At 39.3% G+C, this 22,691-nt stretch overlaps 1 protein-coding gene across 1 annotated transcript in view; it reads left to right on the forward strand.

Moving 5' to 3' along the window:
* The first annotated feature begins 1,298 nt into the window (after window positions 1–1,298).
* The window catches only part of SLC41A2 (solute carrier family 41 member 2), a 58,201-nt gene continuing 36,808 nt past the window's right edge, over window positions 1,299–22,691 (forward strand). The window contains exons 1-5 of the mRNA XM_068401130.1: window positions 1,299–1,383; window positions 9,221–9,962; window positions 13,262–13,369; window positions 20,576–20,647; window positions 21,532–21,676. Of these exons, the coding sequence (XP_068257231.1) occupies window positions 9,408–9,962; window positions 13,262–13,369; window positions 20,576–20,647; window positions 21,532–21,676 (880 nt within the window). The 5' untranslated portion in view covers window positions 1,299–1,383; window positions 9,221–9,407. The remainder of the gene's footprint in view (window positions 1,384–9,220; window positions 9,963–13,261; window positions 13,370–20,575; window positions 20,648–21,531; window positions 21,677–22,691) is intronic.

Here is a 22,691-nt window from a genome sequence, read left to right on the forward strand (position 1 = left end):
TTCAGGCTTGAGACAGCATTCACCACTGAATTATCAGCTCTGAGGTTTGGACTGCTTCATTCATTTAATGAAGTATTGACTCAGAGTTCAAGATGACGCTATTTCACTATCGTAGTGCAGATTTTTTGGCCCTGGTCCTGCATATACATTCTCCTATGCTTAAATTTCTGCTTTTCCACACATACCCACAGCAGCTAGCTCCGGTTTATGGCAGGCACTTGATTTCTTGCCCATGCTGTCTTTTGTTCTGTCTGTAGAAAGGAAAAGAGATGCTGTAGACTTGGCTGCTGTCACCATCACTACATCCCAGTTGCCTTTTCTTCCTCTTTCTTCCCTTTCACCTTCCACTTAAGGCATTCTCACTACTTCGAAGTGTTGAGCAACAATCGAGGAGTAACACTAGTAATGATAGTAACTGCACACATTTAGCTGGCTTGACTATTTTAATGTATTAACATAAAGTGTGTCTCAAAGTAAGAGTTTTGAGGACTAATTAAAGGGCCCACCTAGGCCCTGACTCTGTATTTAGTTTAACGCAGGCAGCTGATTTCAAGGGAGTTACTTGCAGACTTGTTTTAAGCACTCAGTGTTGGGTGCAAGGTATACAGACTAGTTGGGCAAGAACAAGACTATTCCAACTGACCCAAATACTTAAAAAAATGGATTTCCGAGGAAGCTATTTTCAGCCAAGCTGCAGGAAAGAACAAAGATCTCAGCACAAAACGCTGACTCTTGTGCTACGTCGCCAAGAAAGCTTCGGCAAGGGGAAGCCAAGGCACCGTCCCCGCCTGCCAGGGGAGCGCCTTTCTGGCTTGCCCCCCCTTCCCAGCCGTTTGTTTTCCCCCGGCTGCGGAGCATCAGCCGGGCCGTTGCGGAGGGAGCAAGGCAGCGGCCGAGCCCCGTGCCGCCACCGAGCACAGGGCTGCCCGAAGGGGCCGAGAAAGCGCAGCGGGAAGGGGAAGCCCGCGGGTCCCCCCGCTGTCCCCTCAGTGCCCCTCGCAGGTGGCCGAGGGGTGACAGGCGGCCGGAGCTCGCCCGGGGGCGTCGGGCCAGGCTGGGGGCGATGGCGGGCCCGGCCCCGTCCCCTCCTCTCCCCTCAGCGCGCGGGGCGACGGCTGGCGCCGGCTCGCGCCCCTGACGCTCGGCCCCTCCCCCGCCCGCCGCCGGGTCAGAGCGGCCGGTGGCGGCAGCGGCGGCTGCTGCGCATCACGGGCCACATCATCGCGGGGGCTGCCCGCCCTCCCGCCGCTTCCGCGCCTGCTCAGTGGCGGCGGCGCTGCTCACCTATCCCCGGAGCTGTCACCGCCGCCGGGCTGGTCCCTCCCCGTCCGCCGCAGCGATGGAGCAGGACCCTGGGCCGCTGCCGGCATCGCCCTCGCCCAGGTGAAGGGAAGGCGCTGCCCGTGGCGGGCGGTGGGGGCGAAGCGGGGGACGCGCCAGCGAGGGGAGAGGGGCCGGGGCGGGCCGGCGACCTGCTGCCCCGGGGCGAGGGAGGCGGCGGGGGCCGCGGGAGGCGGCGGGCGGGAAAGTTTCCTCAGGAGTGGCGGAGCTGCCAGGCGCTGCGCCCCTCCCGAGCGATGCGCCAGCTCCCCCCCGAATGCCGGGGGGTACGCAAGGGCTGCGGGACCGCCCGTCCTCCTCCCACATTGGTGCCGGCCCCGTGTGCGGTAGGGCTCGCCCCCTCCCGTCCCCCGTACTCCGGGCCCTGAGCCCGCCGCCCGCGCTCGCAGCCTGCCTCCGCGCCCTCCTTTCAGCCGCCCCCCGGCGCCGGGGCAGGCTCCGCTCGTCGCCGGCCTGCCCGGGTGTCCTGCGCCCGGCCCGCGGATGCTGAAGGGCGTAAGGCCGCCCGCGCCCCGCTACCCTGCACTCCTCAAACCCCCGCAGCTCTTGTCGTCATGTGCTCATAATTCTGCACTGCTCCAGGTAGCCCGGACAATGAGCCTTTTCTTTGGTTTCTCTGTGCGTGCACAAGGTCTCCCAACGCTTCCCGTGGCTCTTATTCCCTGGCACTCTGTACGTCCCTATGTGCTTGCATTCTGTGCCCACCTCTGCACCTATAAAAGTATGTCAGAATCTGCCACCACAGACGCAGTTGCTAGACAAGCATGGAACCTGCACCTGAACAGCACTTCAGCGATCATCTTTTTTTTTGTTTACAAGCATTGACATTAACATATGATGGTACATTTATGCTCTTTCCATGCTTTTCTGTCAAAACATAGGACCTTTTTGTGATTTACTCTACTTTACTTTCTACTCTGTCATTAATTCTCAATTAAGTTCAAGTTGTAGCGATGTCTCTTTCTTTAATTTCAGTGAATATTATAATTTCCTCTCCCACCCCCATGCTGTCCAGGGTGCAGTTATGTCTTCTTTGCTCACATTCGATCCCAGATTATAGCCCACGCTACATTTGCCAGGCTCTGATAAATGGAACATATGAAATTAAATAATTGTTTAGTCTTAGTGTCAGAAACGAAACATAAATACCTGAAAAAAATCTGCTCATATATCTTTCCTAGGTAGAGTCCTAGCAGGCTTTAGCAGACATCCTAACATACCCTCACTTTACCAGTTCAGTAATGCTGATAAAAAGATGAGAGCAGGTGGGAAGACCCGCTTTGGCAGCATGCCCTGCATGTACTCTCTTAAAGAGATTGTGAAACTGGAACCATGAATACTGCAGTATGACTGATAGACACTTCAGGAAGAAAAAGAACAGTGTATAATTTTCTTTTCAAATACCTTAGGATATTATCCACAAAAAACAATGTGAAGTCTGTATCCTAGTGCCTGAGTTAATAAGCAATTCATCCCGCCTTGGTGATGACAGTAGAAACCTGTAATCAGGATCCCAAATAGTACAGTTAGGACTCATCCTGGTAAGTACCTGTTGGTTGCTTAATCTATAGGACTGCATTATCTCTTATATTTCGAACTTTCCCACCTGCTTTTAATGGGCTGGATGTGATTTGCCTGGCATTTTTCATGTCGGTGTTCCATTTGGGTGTTTTTACAACCTGACCACATTTCACAGCCTTCCTACCTTGTTTCTGTCTCTGTTTTGGTCTCTTCTAATTGAGTTGCTTTAAAAGTACAAAGGCAAACCAAATTTTTTCTGACAGCTGCTTTTCTTTTCCTTGGAGCCAAAATTGAAAGCCGCCATGTTCAGGAAGTGGAATGCAGCAGTCTCAAACTTGTCTGAAAACAGAGCCTAGGGCTGGCAGCTCTTTCAGTGTCTTATATTCAAGAAGGCATCTGGAGGTTCTTTAATCTGTTTTTTCCTCTCATTATTTTTTCTTCTGTTTCTTTTGCTATTTATTTAACCTACAACCGCCATACAATAAACACTATGTTAACCAGTTTACTGCATAATATATACGAAGTGGTATGTAATGCCCATATATCTGCTTTGCCTGCAACATTTGTTAATTTTCAGTATGTTTTCCAGTCTTTAATATAAAACAGTAAGTATCTGGTATAAATAATCTTAGCCCAGTGCTAAGGTTCTACAAAATGGTTAATGATAATACAGTCTGTTTACTCTCTATATGTGCTGAGGTGATATGATGTAGCTTTCACTTTCTGCTGATGTGTTCACTAGGATACAATGATGTAAATGATTAGCCACAGCTGTGATAAGGATGTCAGTGCGATACTGGGCGCTTCTATGTATGCAGGACACAACAGCGGAGAAGAGGCCATGCAGATTGCTGTATCACCTGTGTAAATATTATTCTGAACTTTAAGAAGTCCCCCAAAACCTCACGTTTCAAACTTTACAGAATCTCAGAATTGTTGAGGTCAGAAGGGATCTCTGGAAATGTTCTAGTCAACCATCTCTGCTCAGTGTAGGGTCAGGTAGAGCAGGTTGCTTAGGGCCATGTCCAGTTGGGTTTCAAATATCACTAAGGATGGAGAGTCCATAACCTGTATGGACCAGTGTTCAACCACCCTCATGGTAAAACAAAGCTTTTTCTTATGTTTAAATGGAATTTCTTGTGTTTCAGTTTGTGCCCGTTACCTCTCATCCTTTTACTGAAAAGAGTCTGGCTTTGATTTAAGAGCCAGAAAAGAATCCAGCTTCATCTTTGCTTATTATGGCAAAATATTAAAGCTCAGTATTTCATTAATGTTTCGTATTACTTTCCTGAATATCCCTTTCTGAGTCTCGTTCTTGAACTGAGAGTTGTTTCTTAGGTAGGCATGTTTAAGCTATTGTGTTTCCCTGTAGACTACTTACAAGTGCAATGTAGAGGTTATTCTTGCTTTAAAAGATTACGTGTAAAAAATGTTTGCAGCTTTTGGGAAAAATGGGTTTTGACTATGATGTGATTAGATTTAGATCCTGTAAAAGCCCTCAGTATTATTTAGGTAAGTGTTATCTTTTGGTTTTGTTAGCTAAACTCTGAAAGAAATTAATTTCCTAGACTCAGACTTTGATAAATATTTGTTTTAGCCTGTCACAGTGTTGACTCTACAAAAGTTTCATACTCGATGATTCAACATTCTTCCCCCTTCCCCTTTTTTTTGAAGGTACTTAAAAAAGTATGGTGATCTAATTACTAATTGTTTTCATTCTTTAAATAAATTATCAGCAGTCTAATCACTAAATGACCAAATTTAGCTGTAGAATCCAGTCCCTTAATCCTGCTAGTGCTGGGTGTTCTTTAAACCTTAGGAAAGTATGGAAGAAGCGTCTGCTTCCCATGCTCTTGAGAACCGAATCATGAGTGTGTCTGAAGCAGTGTTGGCAATTTGTTTGGGTAATAATGAAGAGCGTTTTTGCTGCCTCTTCATTAACAGTTACATTTTCCTTGTTGTCTTCATCTTCCTCAGAGGAATCAAGCTAATCAAAGGTGAAGGATGGAAAAATGTGATAATGATCAGGTGTTCAGTTTCATAGCTGAAGTCTTTGAGATTTTTCTGAAGCAGCTATCAATTTCCAAAAGTCAACATGTCTTCCATCTTATGGTCCTGTCTATTTTCCACATAATCTGCTTCCACCTGTCCATTTTCCACATCGTATATATTGTCTCTGTGTGTATTTTTTCAATTGCTGTATGCATCGATTATATTAATTCGTATGGGGAAAATTGCTTTGTTATCCGTTGGATTGCTAAGTGTCTCACTTTTCAGGAACATGTCTTCAGCAAACAGCAGGGCTGTATTTCCTATTTGTGTATGTTTGCGGGACTATTTGTTTATGCTTGTGTATGTTTGCAGGACTGAGAAAGAGAGGTGAGTATTGCACAGTAATTGTTACGTGTTATAAAATGTATGAAGGAAAAGAAGAAACAATTAGAAGTAGGTACATAGGAAACAATAAAGAAGTGGAAATTATTCTATTCATAGTCTGGACATAACTCATTATTTTGCTTGTAGGGACAAAGACAAGGTGTCCTTTCATTTCGTATATAACATGCCAGGTGTGATAAATTTGAGGCTGCTTCCTGGCTTCTCAAAGGATCTTTGTCTCTCTCTTTTCCTTTTTTTAGTACTTCATCTTTCTCTGTAACCTCCTGATTATATGGCAAGAAACCAGATTCTCTTATTGCCTCCTACAGAAACTGGGGATGGGATTTGGGGGATTTTTGAGTTTTTTACCTTCTTTTCCTCATATGAGTTACTTGGGTACAGCTTGCTTCTTTAGCTGGCTATATCTTTTCTAGACAACACAGTAAAACTGGCATTGTTCTTGTCGATGATAAAGCTTCTTAGTGAGTTCTTGTCCCTGTGATTGTACTGTTCCTTAAATGGTTTGCTGCATTTTATAGGTACAAAAAAAATCCTAAAAGTAAAGCACTGTTAGCATCCCGTAACGCAGGATAAAATTATTGCATCAGATGACATTTGGAAAATTATCTTTGTTGGAAAAGGGTTTTAGAAATGAATGGTTACATTCAGAAGGCTGCATGGTTATCTCCTCTCTGTATGCTCTGAGGAAGTAATTACTCTTCACTGTGTAGTATATTTTTCAGTTTGTCTTCTTAAATTCTCGTTTTTCAGCATTTATCATTAGCTCGCTTTTTGTCTTTCCAAGTCTTTTTGGTAGGAAAAACATAGAAGACTGTCATCCAAACTGCTTTGTACTATTTCAACTGTTAGCTATCCATGCCAGCCTCTTCCTCCCTTTATAACTTGGTAGTTGACTGAATAATTTTTCTGTTCCTCTATTTTTTCTTTTAAGTGCCATTTCTATGCTAACACTTTCTCATATTAAATGAAACCACCATCTTCCCAAAATATTTGTTTCTTAAAAAAAAAAGGTAGTAAAAACTTAAAGAGAAAAAAAATCCATATGTTAGAAAAATATGGATAATTAACCCAAATATTTTTGGCCAGAGTTCCAGACCAATGAGTAATTTCCGTGAGTCACTGGTCTAGCACTAGGGTAGTGACTGGAGGACTTATTGGTGAAACCACAATGAGAGCCAGACTCTGCCATGTTAAAGCTATTGGGAAATTTTCTCAATGTATTTACCCATGAGTGAAATAAAATCCTTCATTTGTTACTCTTCCACCTCTCCTCAAAAAAAATACTACCGCCCCTAAAAAAACCCAGTGAGGTTGCTGTGGGTCTAAGACGTATCTTTCATCACAGACACTTTTAAATCTTAATTCTACATCCCATTCTTGAATTCTACCATGAAGTTTCTCTAATCTAGATGTTTCTTGTGATCAACCGAAACTTGGCCAGCTAAAGTGATCCAAAGCTTTTCCCTCTGCTTCGTAAGTAGTGTGCCACTTCCCATTGTCATAAATCAGTTGGCAACCTTCAGCACCCTAGGCTATACCCTTTCTGAAATTTTAATTTTCCTCAACGTCTACAACTTCTCTACTCTTGTGTTCCTCTTAATCCTTCTATAAAGCTCTTTGCTGTTGTCATAGGAGTTGATAGTAGTTTGCTAGTTTAATGATACATCTGCTTCTGCATGTCTTTTTTTATGCACTGTTTCTTTTCCTTAGATAATGCCACTTTTGGGCCAGGAAGAAATAAAACTACCTCTTCGTGTGCTGTCTTTCTGTAGCACTTAACGGAGCACCATTTTGGCCTGTGGTTGGAGCTCCTCTGAGACAGCAGCAAAAGTTGTTTTGTTACTCCTAATTAAAGTGTGTGGAAACCAGAATTGAGGCCTAGGAGTTTTTATGCACTTAGGCTGAAAGGTTCAATGTAGCACAAACCGCTACAGAGCGGTAAAAGATATTGCAGGAATCTTGGTTACTTAAATTCCTCTGTTGGTCTTTGGAAAAAAGATTGCTTTTTCTTGCAAAACTTGACTTTTTCTAAATCAAGCGATAAACTCCATTGTTGTTTTTTAAATATTTGTTTCTTGGTCAGAGCTCCCTTGGATAAAGCCGCTGATAGAGGGAAAATCTTCATGTTGCATCTGAGTCATCTCTTCACTCACAAAAACAAAATAAGTAGTTCTGTGATCAGCAGGACTTTTGAAGTGGACTTGCTGTGGCCATTTAGGAGTGAATTATTTGAACTAATGTTTGAAGATGCCTTACAGCAAGGGCACAAACTTGGATCTCTTATAAGGCCATTGGTTACTAAAAGCTTTGACATCCCTGCTCTCTGTCAAATCTGTCTGAAATTGCTCCAGAAATACTGCATGCCTTAAAAACATTGAAATGGAGGGAGGGGAAATATAGGGATCATAACATGATATGATCTTAGGGGCCTCGTTTTCTTAGGCAAAATAGATTTAAATTCCTTTTTTTATTTCCTGCAGTCTGTAAAAATATGTTTTCCCAGCTTTGCATAGATACACTGTCTTGAGCTTGTGGAGGTGTGTTATCCCACATCATGCTGGTGTGGTCTGCCTGACCTTTGTTTCTTTGTTTATGCCAATCATTTATGTTTATTCTTGGAGTCTAGTAGTAAATACCAAAGTCAATAAAACTTCAAGTCAAAGGAAAACTGATGTTCTTTTAGTAAATTACCATAACTATTATCACAACATGAAAACTGAAGAAGAGGAAGGTAAAGTGGCATCTGATGGAGGAAATGTCAAATGACTTGAGGCTGCCAATATATAGTTGTTTAATTTTCTACCATAATGGAAATTTCAAAGTAGAAGTAAATGCACATTAAATCACATTAAAGATAAAAGATATAGTGTATTTGCATGATTTGCAGGAAGCAGAACAAACTGACCACATCAAGTGTTAATATTGATCAAATAATTACATTTTAGTAGTTACTAGACATCAGAATAACCTGTCTTTCAGGAAATATCTGCAACCTACACCTCATGCAAAATTAAATTAAAATCAACTTTTTAATATCTTTATTTTAATTATCCTGACTCCTAACATTTTAATTAAATTTTAATATGCCACATTTATGAATATAGTACTGCAGGTTTATTTTTAAATTAGACTAATTTAAACTATTTTAGACTAATTGGTTTGAATTTCATTACTGTCTCCTTTCCTTGATATTGCAGTATTTTATGAAAAAATGTCCAGTTTTATGATGTATATAGTAGTTCTTTATATTTGCAGAGAAAATTCAGTTACTGTGATTTTAAATTAGCATGCTTTTGAATTGTACATATCAGTATTGGTTTGTCATCTTTTTATGGGGATGGAGGGCAGGGACTGTCAACACATAAGGTCTTTGCCACCCAGAATATTGCTTTGGGCTTACCATTTCTGATAGCGTTTTGAAAGTTAGGGGTTTTTTTTCCTTAATTTTATCATGCTCCTTGCTATTAGCATAGAGTGGGAGGAACAACAGTGGCCCCGCAGTGCATCATGTGCGTTGCACTTCTCCATACCCTTGCACCTTGCAGAAATACGTTTCTTCAGGGACCTACTGCTTTCAAGGCCACTGGAAGTCTAGGGCTACATACAGTATCTGCCTGAAGACTTTGACTTCCTGGGCTTCCAAAGCCTGAAAACTTTGACTTCCTGGGCTTTAAAAAGGCAAAAGCTAGGCTCTCACCAATTCACTTGCAGTCCACATTGCTGTCTCTTTCTTTCACTGGAAAGTACACCAGTTTGTGAAACCCTCACCCACCAACTTGCTCTTTTTTACCTTCTAATTTCTTTCAATTTAGGCATTGAATGTTGGATGAGATTGGCACTTCTACAAATACTTGCTTTGGAAGGATCCTGCGTGATCTGAAAATTTAAACCGGTATCTCGTGTCTTTTGTAGAGTTAAAATATTTTCAAGCTTGACTATATACTTTTTACTTTTTTTGCAGATCCAGTCTTCCTTATGGAATTGTTGAAGAACTGAGATCAATGAAAAAACATTTTTGCATGCAAAAAAGGATCATTTTGGTTTATCTGTTTTAAAATCATCGTGTGGCACTTCATGACTCATCTACAAGATTTCTTCACTGACGTCTGAAGAACAAAGTCCTTTTCGACCTATACTTCTGTAGCACTATGACTAACTGTAAAGGTAGATCTACCATCTCCAAAACAAATAGCAAAGTTCATGACAGGGAAGGTTTTGTAAACTGGACCATAAATCTTAATACAATTCAGTCCGATAAATTTTTGAGACTGCTTTTGAGTATGGTTCCTGTTGTTTACCAAATAAACCAGGATGAAAGACAAAAAAAAGTGAATGGTGTCTGGCAAGATGGATTACAACCAGCAGGACACAATTTTAATGTTAGGTCTGAACAACACACAGAGTACCATCACTTCTCAGAACCAAGTTTTCATGGTAGTAATGGACACAGCCCATCTAGCTGTAGCCCTAAATATGATGATTTTACCAGTTATAATTACTGTGATGGAATGGACACTTCAGAAACGGATGCCATGTTGCAGGAAGGCAACCTATCTAGTGACAGTAATGAAGACATCATTGTGGAAGGAAGTAGAAAACAACCCAAAGAATCTAGTAGTATTATGGCATTACAGATACTGGTACCTTTTTTGCTAGCAGGATTTGGAACTGTGTCTGCTGGCATGGTTTTGGATATTGTACAGGTTGGTATTTGCTTTGAAAGATATTTTTTTTACAGATAGTCTGTGGGGTTTATAATTCTAACACGTGATATTGTAGATGTTTACAACATTGAGGAGTAATTAGGTCTGTGTATGGTGGTGCTACTATGAACTCTTTTTCCCCAAACCTCATCTTAAGCAGTTCCAGTGTTTAATTTGGAGTCATTCAAGTCTTGCTAAGTGTTGTCGCTTAGCCACAGTGAGCTGGTTACTGTTAGCATGCTGTTAGCATTCTCTTACATAAAACTGATACCTTCTGCTTTAACTGAGGATAGAAATACAGTAATGGTTCAAAATTCTGCTGACACTAATAAATGTATACGTAGTCAAGTGGGAGTTGTAAATAACCATGATGCCACAATACATAGGAGTTTAAAGAGATTAGAAGGATTTATTGCATGATTTAATCTCCTTGCATGCTTCAAGTCTGTGCAATTTCTGAAATACTGTGTAGATTTGGTCCATGATAATGCATATGGTATATGAAAATGTGCATTACATTCATATGTTATATGAAATTCACATGAAGTGATTTACAGAGTTTTTGAATATTCAGGTGTATGTGACTTTTTTATATAACATTAGGTATACTGAACACTCGGAATTAGAAGCATCAGTGACGTGAACAGGACTGCAAAGTCACGTCCACTTTGAAATGTAGTTGTAGTAGGTCCAGAGAAGCCAGATTATCTTGGTTTGTGGTAGCAGATTTAACTGCTGCACAGTTATTCAGGACTATGATAAAATAGAACTTTCTCTGAATCTTAAGACTTAAGTTTAATAATATTTTTAAAACCTGTTTTGGAGTATTATATCACTAAGTTCCTACTGAGATGGAACATTTTTAGGGCTGGTTTCTAGCTTAACACAGTTGTAGATGTCAGCAGCATTTCAGTGGAGTTAAAAGAAACAGTTGCCTATGAAATAATTCTTTATGCAGTGATATTTGAAGAAAATTCTGAAGAAAGTAACTGATAAGAAAGGTTTGTTGGACAAGTTTATTTTCTTGCCTTCTCTTTGCATTTTGAAGGCTATGTTTACTTTTATTTCCTACCTAATTTCTGTTTTTTAAAAAGCAGACATTTCTTAAAATACAAACCTCATGGATTCTCTGTTCCTGTATGAGTAAATTCACAAAAAATTATTCAAAAATATGAAATAACCACAATATTCAAACTGAAAGACAGTAGAGAAATTAATCATTTTTTTATTTTGTTTTGTTTTGTTTCATTCAGCTTTAGGGTTTTCTTTAGCTACACTTAAGGGTTTACAAAGTTAATTTAAAGAGGAGTAAGAGATGACCATCGTCACTCAAAATCTTGAGACTGTAAAGGAAGCTTGGACTTCAATCAATTGCAATGAAAAGACACTTTTATACATCAAGAAAAAAGAAAACAAAAATTGACATGCAAACTTTACTGCTTCCTTGCACTGTTTTACACCAATCTTGTGCTTTGTTCATTTACATCTTACCAATTTATTCTTTGTACAGATGCTTTGTTCGTACTCTGTTAATATATGATTTACTGCGTGATACAGAATAATGATCAGCCAAAAGAGGCAGTTGTGCCTTCTGCCACTCCTGGCTTCCAACCAAATGTTTCACCTTGCCTTCCTTCCCTGAAGGGAATGTAAGTGTTTGTATAGCTGGTTTTTGAGCTGGACTGTGAAATATCTTGCTTTTTCCTTCTCTATTACTTTTAATCTTGATTGGTTTCCCAGTCCAGCTCACCATGAATAAGACAGAAGTGACACAAAGGCAAAAATAAATAGCTAGTGTCAGTACTACCTTTTTTCACCTTAAACTGAGCATTAAACTGTGAAGTCACTAAAGCAGGATTTTGAAATGTGGCAGAACATGTTTTGAAAATGAAAATTTGAAGACAACAAAGCATTCTAAACTTGTTTTTTACAAACCATTCCCTGGCTACTCTTTCCCAGTAGTAAATACATATGTAACTTGACATATAGAAAATTCTCGGATCTTGTTTACATTTGAGAATTGGATCCTTTTATTTTAATTAAAATAATCATTTAAATGATTGCAAATCCATGAGTGCAAAGACAATATACAGTTTTGTTAGTTTGGTTAAAATTGGTAAGTGATGACAAATTAAATACATGGATTGACAGACATACAAAGCAGCACAGCACATCTACTCTACCCTGGTGAGACCTCACCTGGAGTATTGCGTTCAGTTCTGGGCTCCCCAGTTCAAGAGGGACAGAGATCTACTGGAGAGAGTCCAACGGAGGGCTACAAGGATGATTAAGGGACTGGACACCTGTCTTATGAGGAAAGGTTGAGAGACCTGGGGCTTTTTAGTCTGCAGAAGAGAGGACTGAGAGGGGATCTGATTAATGTGTATAAATATATGAGGGCTGAGTGTCAAGAGGAAAGGTGCAACCTCTTTTCACTTGTGCCCTGCTATAGGACAAGGGGCAATGGATGCAAGCTAGAGCACAGGAAGTTCAACCTCAACATGAGGAAGAACTTCTTTACTGTAAGGGTTACAGAGCACTGGAACAGGCTCCCCAGAGAGGCTGTGGAGTCTCCTTCTCTAGAGACTTTCAAGACCCATCTGGATGCGTTCCTGTGTAACCTGCCCTAGATTGGCCCTGCTCAGGCAGGAGGGTTGGACTCGATGATCTCCAGAGGTCCCTTCCAACCCCTAACATTCTACAATTCTATGATTCTATGATTTCTGTGCTGAGAATTCAGTGCACACAAAAAAAATATGGGAGAGTTTGTCTTTCTTTGCTTTATAAAATCTGTGTTTTGGAAAACTCTACTCTTCTAAATTTCACACGTAGAAGTAAAAGAATAAAGAGAAGTTTTTTTCACTGACAGTCTCTGTTCATTTGACAACTAATTCCTTGCTGTTTTTACGTGAGGTTTCTACACAGCTGGAAGGGAAAAGATGAAAATATTACTGTAAATTAAGAGCAGAATTCAAGAGCAGTCATAGCACCTGGTACTATTTAAAAGTCATCAGAAAGACTTCAAATTAATGACATCTTTTTTTAACGAGGTTTGTTTTAAGGCCAAGTTTTGTATCTCTTCCTTTTGATATTCTCATCTTTGAAGTAGTAATATGCAGTCATAAATCTGTTTTGTCTAGATAGATAGCAGTTCTGGCTTTAGACTTTTAGGTCTGATTTAAAAAGATTGATTTATTTTTAGAGGCTTAAGTTATGAGTTGCATAATTTTTTTAATACTTTGTGGATGGTCTAAAGAGAATTTTTCAATTGAATGTTTCCCTCTGCATCCCTTATATAGCATTGGGATGTGTTCAAGAATGTTACTGAAGTTTTTATCTTGGTTCCTGCACTTCTTGGTCTCAAAGGAAATTTGGAAATGACCTTGGCATCCCGGCTGTCAACTGCTGTAAGTAACTTTCTCTTCCCCTTCCCTCTTCAGATACATGTTGTAAATATTTCAAAAGGAAACAAATCTTTGTAACACAAGTGTTTTATGTTTATGACTTAATCTAGCTGTTACAGAGGCTCTTTATATATGTTATTAAATTGGCAGAGTTGAAAAGGCAACCCACATGAAAATTTTACTTCTTCAGTCTCTTCTTAGTCATTATTCAGAGCAGTTGAAGTAGATTTTTGAGACTTACATGTGTATTCTGTAAGGTTGACAGATCTCTTTGTCCTTGATGGGGTCTGAATAGGCTAACAAAATGTGTGCGTTTTGAACACATTTTTCTAAAGACCACTTGTGTGGCATCAAAATAAAGCATTTCTAACATTGCTACTCCAGACCTTTGTTGATCAAACTGTAAGAAACTCTTTTGTAGCTTTCTGGCTAAATAATGCTATTCCTTTTTTGTTGTGGTGGGGTTTTGGGGCATCTGCTTATTTTTTTTGTGTTTGTCAATGCTGTAACATAGCGTAACTATGGTTTTCTATGTCTTCTTTCTTACATATTTGTCATAGTTCTTTTCTACATCTCAGGGGATGTTCCATTCTTTCCTTTTTCTAGCATAAGCAAGCTGGATTACCTTACCATAGATCTTCTTTGTGTGTGTGAATAACTATAGAGAACAGAATGTTCTAATAACGTGGCTAAACTATTTCTGATACCTGAACTGGGTATCTCCGTAAGACACTGCCTAATGTGGTGTTTCTCCTTCGTAAGATTTTTTTTCTGTTCTCCAGCCAGGTCCCCACTCTCTGCCTATTCCTGCTTGAATGAATCTTTCTCGAAAATGTTTGGTCAAAGGTCTATGTAACTCCAGATGAGACCTTACTATGGCTTTGTAGAATAGCACTTCCCTATTTCTCTTAGAAAATTGCTCTTGAAACTTTCTGGGTTTATATGTGCTTATTTTCCTAGCAGTGTCAGATTCAGACCTCACAGTCACTTTGAGATCAATGACAGTGTCCTGGTATTTCTCCTTTTGTGTTAGTTCCAGCTGTCACTCCCATCTTCTGGCAGAAATATTATTAGTCCATAAGTGCATGACCTTGCATTTCTACTGTTGAATTTCATCTGTTTTCATTGCTCATTATAATCCTCAAGGTCATCCAGTTTTTGTACGATATTACAATGCTTTGTATTGACAAGGTCTCCCAGTTTTCTGTCATTCATAAATTTCATTGCCACATTCTATTGAGTTATTGCCCAAATACACACTGTGATAGACATAGCCTTAGCAGTCCTATGAAGGTTTACTTGTGTCATGCCCATTATAGAAATTGATTACTTTTGCCCCATATCCATTCTTTCATGCGTAAGTATTGACATGTATCTTTTATCAATGGCAGCCTTAGCTATTCAGTTGTGTTTTCTGTTTTATTTTAATGCTCTTACTTAGTATTCTTACTATTTCTTAACAATATTTTGTGTTTAAACTTTACTGCCTTTTCTGTCAGGCATGAATACTTTTGTCTTCTACATTTTTTTTGTGTTGACCCATTCCTTAATTTGCTCCTGACTGGTACAGTTCGTGGCCTGAGGATTGAAAGTGCTTGTATTGCATAGTGAAAAAGACACCAAGTCCAAGATCTACCAGTGCCTTACTGATAGCTTAAAACAAGAGGGTCAGAATTGGCTCCGCCACTTTTGCTTCAGTTAATGGGATCTTTAATTCTTTGTCTCAGTTGAGCTTATGACCTTTGCCCAATCATGACTCCAGAACTTCTTCTCTGGGCCAATGAATGGCTGATTTCCCCATCCTCACCAATGCCATCTCATTTGTGAACCTCGCAGCTCTCAGGGGACATTTGGAAAAGGGTCATGCAGACCCTTTTTCTGCACTGGGAATCCTGACCTAGGTTTGTATTATCCATCAACTGTTACCAAAAGCCAAGGAGTTTATCCCCCTCTCATACACACAGTAAAAGGATGCTGGAGTTTCTACAACACTGGCTGCATGTTCAGTGGTTAACTAAAGTTGGTATCATGAGGTTCAGGCCACTTCCCCTCAGCCCAAAATGGCATCTTAAGAGTATCCCATTAACTGTATGATAACATGATCTGTAGGTGTCTTGAACATGATTTTTTCAGAGCCAATTTGTCCATTTGAAGCCTGAGCTCCTACCAAGACTCAATCAACAGCCCATTCTGAGAGGGCTTAGTTTGAGAAGTGTTACCAGTGCCACTTACTGTGGGGTTCCCACGGGACAGTGGTGGGAACGAGCTACTGAACGAGCTATGTCCAGGTATGTCCAGGGGGTGGTAATGGGGTGGTAATGAACTAGCCAATCATAATACAGAACAAGCGCCTTGGCTATGAGAAAAATAAGATATAGGGAAGTTGAAAAATAAGAAAGAATGCTGCACCTGCAAGATATAACTTTTTAGCATAAGCCAATCAGAACTAATATAGAGGTGTGTGAACAAAGCATACTAACCAATCATAATAGAAATGACATGTACACAGAGCGTGTACAAAAATAGAATAGTATAAATGTACCCTCAATAGAATAGTATAAATGTACCCTCAGATACGTAAATAAATGAGATCTGCTTAACGATCATATTGGTCTGCGTGCATTTACTCCGTGCCCTCTTGCGAACACCGACAACTTACCACTGTCATTAAGTCTCACCAAGACATAAATCAGCTGATGCTTCAAAGACTTTTACTCAAGCATGCCATGAAGGCTTCCTCCCCAGTACCAGAAGTTGTCATATGTCTGTCTTGGCCAAATTGCGTTAGCCGGCTCTGTTCATGTCCTTCCACCATAAAGGTTAATTAACTGGCTACAAAGAGGTCAGTGAAGTGTACATTTCTTCAGACAATGCTATGTGGCATGTGGGAGCTCCAGTTTCTTTGGCATTGCCCAAAGTCACGGTCACAGCAACACTGGCATGAAGCTATTTCCCAGCTTTGCATCAACAGACTTGTGGGGGTTTTTTTTGTTACTTGTTTGTTTTCTAATGCCTCTAATTTCCTTGTATGACCTGTTTTCTTCAAGAATCATGACAGACCCTGGACTAAGTTACACAGCTGGTTTAAATACTTTCCAGGACTTCCTTAGTCATATTGTAAGTGCATTGGGCATCCTTCACAGGGAGGAAGTAGAGGCTTGTCATGGTTCAGTGAACATTCTCTCTTTTGCCAGTGGTGGCTCTAATTTGTTCTAGCTGCTGAAGAGCTCATCAGTAAATGTTGTAGAGTGTGCGAGTGTATGCGCATGTGCACAGCACAGTGGAGGTTTAAGAGAACAGTATCGCACAAAATAAGAACAGTATAGATCATTCATTATCAAGATAATGTTAACAAGATTATATTTAGGTTTTATATGTGAAAAACTAGAAAAAATGGCTTTTATCATGCAAAGAGCCTTCTAACTTTTTCTTATGTATCTTTTTTCATGCTCAACACCAGTTGCAATGTGCACAGCTCTGGAGCTGGTGGATAGCCAGCTGCATGCCCCCCAGTGCTACTGCAAAGGCAAACAAATACACAAGAGCTCAGTGATGTCTCTAATTGTTAGTTAAAAAAAAAAAACAAACCAAAAAACTATGGAAACCTGTTACATGTAACTTCTTACAGGTGACAACTTGGGCTTAGTTGCCAGATACAAATTTAAACTCTGTGACAGTTGCCTTGATTGCTCTGCATCCCCCAGGTTTTAAGAACAGGTGCTGTGTCGTATTGTATCATTCCTTACTGGAAAGTTTAATCAAAAAGCTTGCTACTGGGCCTGCAATTTATGTGCCAGTTCTCTGAGACCTCTGTGAAAGAGGTTATTCTGACCTTTACACTCTTCACATTGATTTCATTGACCCCTACTCTCTTTAGCCATCCAACCTTTGGTCTTGTCATCCTCATCCTAAATGAAAACTGAAGGAGTATATTAATTCAGGGCATATCTAAACAGTTATTTGGAGGCAGTTGTATGATTAATCTTCCTTTCTCTGACCTCAATTTGCAGTAGCTGGCTCCCCAACAGATACTCTCTTTACAGTAAATGCAAGACTCTGCCCCTGTGAATAGCTTTACCTTTGAGGAGGAAATTTCTATCATGAGTTCAGCATTGGAGCTAATTCATACCTTTCTTGCTCTGTTAGTTTATAATTGTATCTGAATTTGTAGACATGTCTGTGCTCTTGGGGCTGTAAACTAATTATCTTTACTCCATTGTAATTATGTAGTCAGCCAAAAAGTAATGTCTTGTTAGCAAGTTTCTGTTATCTATAATATATCTGGTTTCAAGTTTTGCCTCATCACCTTCATTCATCTTGCTGCCCAAATTCTGATTTTGGCTGCTTGTTACTAGTCACTCACAATTTCCATCCACTTTAGAATCAGTCATTTCACTAAATATGTCTCAAGACTGTTTTTAATCTACCTCATGGCATAGATTGTACTTCTCTTTGGTGTTTGCGTTAATGTAAACCATTCTCCCTCCTCCCACTGCTATGTGAGTGTCCTGGTTTGGACTAGGACAGAACCAGTTCTCCTTTCAGTATTTTTCCCTTTCAGTTAAGTTTCTTCTAAGTATCTGCACTTTCTGAAGCTGACTACATGTTTTTCAGTGTCCGCTTCTAGGATTGATAATCGTTGAAGTTTATAGTTATTACTAAGGTAACGGTAGGAATGGTATGCAGAAAGGCTCTTGCTTATACTTATTCCTGTAGAAACCAAGGTCACTGCTAAATTTCTTATGGTCCACAAGTGAAAGGGAGTAAAAGGGTTGCACTTGCAGGAAGGAGCAGAGAGGACAGGTGACCCAAAATTGACCAACAAAGTATTCCATCCCATACACATCATACTCAGTTTAAAGCTGAGGGATCACGAGGGTTGCGCTCTCTTCTTCTATGGCCAGTGTCCAAAGAGGACTCTGTCCATTTTTCTCCTGCCTTCAATCCCAGTCCGTGTGTTCCTGATTGCAGTTCCTGTCTGCTGTTGAGTCCAGTCCAGGACTTCTTGGTGCCTGCCCCGCAGTGCCAGTGGTGAGGTGATCGTGGTCGTCATTGGGGGAGCTCAATCTTTGTTTTGTGTATCTTTGTATATATTTAATTATTTTCATTAATATTATTATATTCTTTTTTCATTCATGTTGTTTTATTAAAGCTGTTTTAATTTTTCTCTCTCTTATTATAAGCCTCTCTCCCTTTTCTCTTTTCCTCCCCCCTTCTGGGGAAGGAAGGGGTTAACAGAGAGCATCTGTCATCTGTTTAATAGCCAGCCTAGCTTTAAACCTTGACAGTGAGGTGTTAGGTCAACTGTCCATTCAAGCACAGTATTTATATTGTGTGTTTTGTATTCTTCAGCTTTGTTCTGTAGTTTGAGTCACTCTCATTGTCTCAGTTCACACTGTTCCCTTTTCTCCCTAGTCCTTTTCTGTTTTCTTTTTTTTTTATAAGAGGAAGTAAGGAAAAAAAAAACCCAACACCAAAACACCGCTCATCCAGTCATCCCTGTGAACTTATGCAGACTCTTGTCCTGATTATGTGTTATCAGGGTTAGGCATTAACAGTTTGACTTTACAAACTTTTTATTTAGGTCCATCTATTCCACAATGTCACAATAAACTTGATCTTACTTTATGGAAATCTGCACCTGAAACGAGTCATCCTGCTCTTTTTCTCCCTTCCAAACCCTAAGAGCATTTGTGTATGGTTACATGGTTGCATGTGATGGATCAGATGATTTTGTAGAAGATAACTTCCTTTTGCTCCTTGAAATAAAGTGTTTTCCATCAAACCAGCAAGCAAATTTATGTTGCCATGAACTCATGGAGTTGGTAGATCTGGTTCAAGAAAGAAAACGTGAACGTGTAGCTGATAGTAGGGGAGAGAACTATGCTGTTTGGCAGCAGCTCGCTTTTAGGTTAGGTTAAGCAAGATTACTGTTTTAACAGGGATTTTTTGGATACTTCTCAAAAGGTTCTTCAAAGGACAAAGAGTAAAGCTCTCTATACCCTGTCATTTAGTTCATTTAGCATATGTATTTAAGAAGGATGCAAAGGAGATTCTTATCTGCACTTCCTTAACTATTGCTATAATATTTAAATTTAATGCATGTATTTGCAGAGCTTTGACTGTACTTTGAACACTGTAAAACATTTGTAGTGTAGATTGAGATGAAGTGTCTTATTATATTCCTAAGTTTTTAAGTTAGCATTTCTTTTAATACTTTGTTCCTTGCAAGTCATTGCTATCACAAAATGGAACAAAGTGGAAAAGAAATGGATGTAAAACCAACAGGAAAGAAATTATCGAAAGAGGAAAAAAATATGTGTTAAGACTTTCTGTGTGTTGAGAAGTATGTTATCTTCTAAATTAGTATTCTATGGGAAAAAACTGCTAAAATTTATGCTCAACATAAAAAATGGTTCAGTTATCTCAAAAGGGAAGTTATTTTAAATATAGTCATACTGCACTGGTATGTACTGTTCTTCAGATCTTGTCCTCTAACTCAAAAAAATGAGTAAAAGTAGGAAATACATTATAAAAGAGTATGTATGTACTTTTTCATTTCTTAGAATAATTTATTTGCTGTCTTTCCAGCTACCACCTTAGGACTGAATTTACATCATGTACAGCATCATAAGTCTTTAACTGTATTGTATAAATGAAAAGTTAGAATACTAAACAGTATTAGATGGGGGTTCTCATCTTCTGTAAGTGCTTGCAGTTTCTCTATGCACGTAGTTTCATTGCAGTGAATTATCACGCTTGCATGAGAGGGTGTGTGTCCACACACACATGTATCTACACATTTTTCTGTTGGCTCATGGAATTTAAGGGCCATAGAAGCAAGTTCAGTGTGAAGTGACTAAACACTGATAAATTTCCCTTCCAGCCAGTGATCTAGTCACTGGTGGGGCTTGGACGTTCCTGGAATGTAAGGTGGCTAATATATCTTATGCAGTAAGCTAATGTTAAACAAGTTACTATGTAGAACTGCATCAAGTTTAGCTACTTTTGGATAGATACTGTAAGTACAATTTCTAATCAACAGCAGTGCTTGACAAGTTACAGCTTGGTTTTAACTTGCTTTCAAAACGTCTATTTTTTTTTTTTTTGTATGAGTTGAATTATTTCTGGGTTTCTGCCTTGTGAGTACATTTTCAAGTAATACAATTTTAAACTCAAATGTCTGAAATTCTTTTGTAATTTTGACAGGTAAATATTGGAAAAATGGATTCTCCAATTGAGAAATGGAACCTAATAATTGGCAATTTGGCCTTAAAACAGGTAAATATAATGGACTTATTTGATTAACTCTTGTAACTGAGCAAAGTTACTGAAAAAGTCCATCACAAGCATTGGTAAGTATGGAGACGGACAGTGTTAATGGGAAACTAGCTCTACTACACTGGCTCATGCTTAACGTACCATGTTTGCATGACTCATTTTTTTTGAACAGTGTAGTTGTTCTCTAAAACAGTATGAGCTTATACTCATCAGAAGAAGAGGTAAAGTATTCTTTGTGACTGTATCAAGGGTATTTCTTTTTTAATATTTCTGAGAGAGGATCTGAGGATCATGACAGAAAAATTTCACATTTGGCAAAACCTTTTAAATTTGACCTCTCAAATTTTTTCAGTACTGTATTTGCATTGGATTCAATGTTTAAGGGAAGTATGTGATAGAGCTTTTGGATAATAAACAATATTTTAAATAGCTGGGTCATTTGAGGAAAGGAGTGTTTGTTCTCCAAAGCAACTATTTCTTAAGATTAAGAACTATTTCACGTTCATATTTTATAATACAACATGCTCAAAAAATAGGTGAAATGTTTATGCTGTGACTTCACTGTTTTAAGTGGCTTAGGAGCCTCTTCAGGCATTTCAGCTTTGGCTCCTGGTAAATGCTCCTGGTAAATCCTCAGGTCTTTTCCCTGATTTTACTTTTGTTATTCTTGAGTGTCTGACATGTTGGTAAAGCCTCTTCTGATGGCATAAGACTTTTCTTCTTGATCATCCAAGGTTATCATCATCTTTACAAAATGGAAGTGCATGCTCCCTTTACACCTTGCGAATAAATGTAGATAGGAGGAAAGAATAACAGAAAATGATTCTGTAGTCCTCTTAAGCTTATCAATTTTAAGAATTGTTCACCTTCTTTTTCTTTTCCAGGTTCAGGCAACAGTAGTTGGTTTTCTGGCAGCAGTGGCAGCAGTTATATTAGGCTGGATTCCAGAGGGCAAATACCGCTTTGATCATTCAATCCTTCTGTGTTCTAGCAGTGTAGCAACTGCCTTCATAGCTTCTCTTTTACAAGGTAAAAGGAGTATATACATTACTTTTTACAGTTATTTAGTTTTCTGTGAATGCTGAATGTGTATTATATTGCTATTCCTTAAAAATTTAAATCCAGTAAGGTATAATACATCTGAAACACAGCTGAGGATAGGATGCCCTTTTGCAATTTCCATATAGGCCTGCATATTGCATTCCTCTCCTGTCATATTCTTTGAAAAGATTTGATTTGCATGACCTCCTGAGTATATCTAAAACAAAAAGTATGTTTTTTAGATTTTACCTAATATGAAGAACTTTTCTCCCCTGCTTTCTATATTCATTAATGTACAAAACATATTCTTAGTACTAAACAGGTAGAACTTATTTATAATGAAGCTCAAGTGAACCCGGCTGTTAGCTTAGCTGAATCCAAACTTCCTCGTTGCCCGTGCTGCTTATATGTTAGTTTGTGCTCTGCTTTGTATCTGAAGTGAACAAATTGGCTTGTTATGTGAAGGGTTTGGGCCAAGTTCAAGTGGCCCTCTACAAACAGTGCCAATGTCTGTTTGGAGCCATATGGCATGATGAATTTAATCTTCTGTTCCCAATTGTGAGGAAACAATTTAATCATAAAAGATGGTACTTAATGGACATAAGGGGGAAAAATGTACCTCTACTTGTGACATATTCTTAATGAAAATACATAGTAGTCTTAATAATAGTAAGTCAAGTAAAATGGTTAACTTCCTTTTTTTACTAATTTGATATGCTTACTTATGTGAAAATTACAAAATTGTTAGTTTTGCAAGGAATTAAGAGCTCACACTTTTTTTTAGTGGCTACAAAGCCATTGAGTTTGGTCATGCCCAGAATTAAGAGCAGGAAGAGAACTGAGGAACATGAGTGCATTTTTTTCACTTCTCATGTATAATTTGGACATGAAGAGAAACTTTTGTTATTATCTGATGATGGGCCAGCAATGGAAATTACTTTCTAGGCTTCATCCTCCTATACGTGAAACAGGTGCTTTTGAAATATTGTGATCCTACAGGATC

This window comes from Nyctibius grandis, chromosome 5, assembly GCF_013368605.1.
Source record: "Nyctibius grandis isolate bNycGra1 chromosome 5, bNycGra1.pri, whole genome shotgun sequence".
Lineage (NCBI taxonomy): Eukaryota > Metazoa > Chordata > Aves > Nyctibiiformes > Nyctibiidae > Nyctibius > Nyctibius grandis.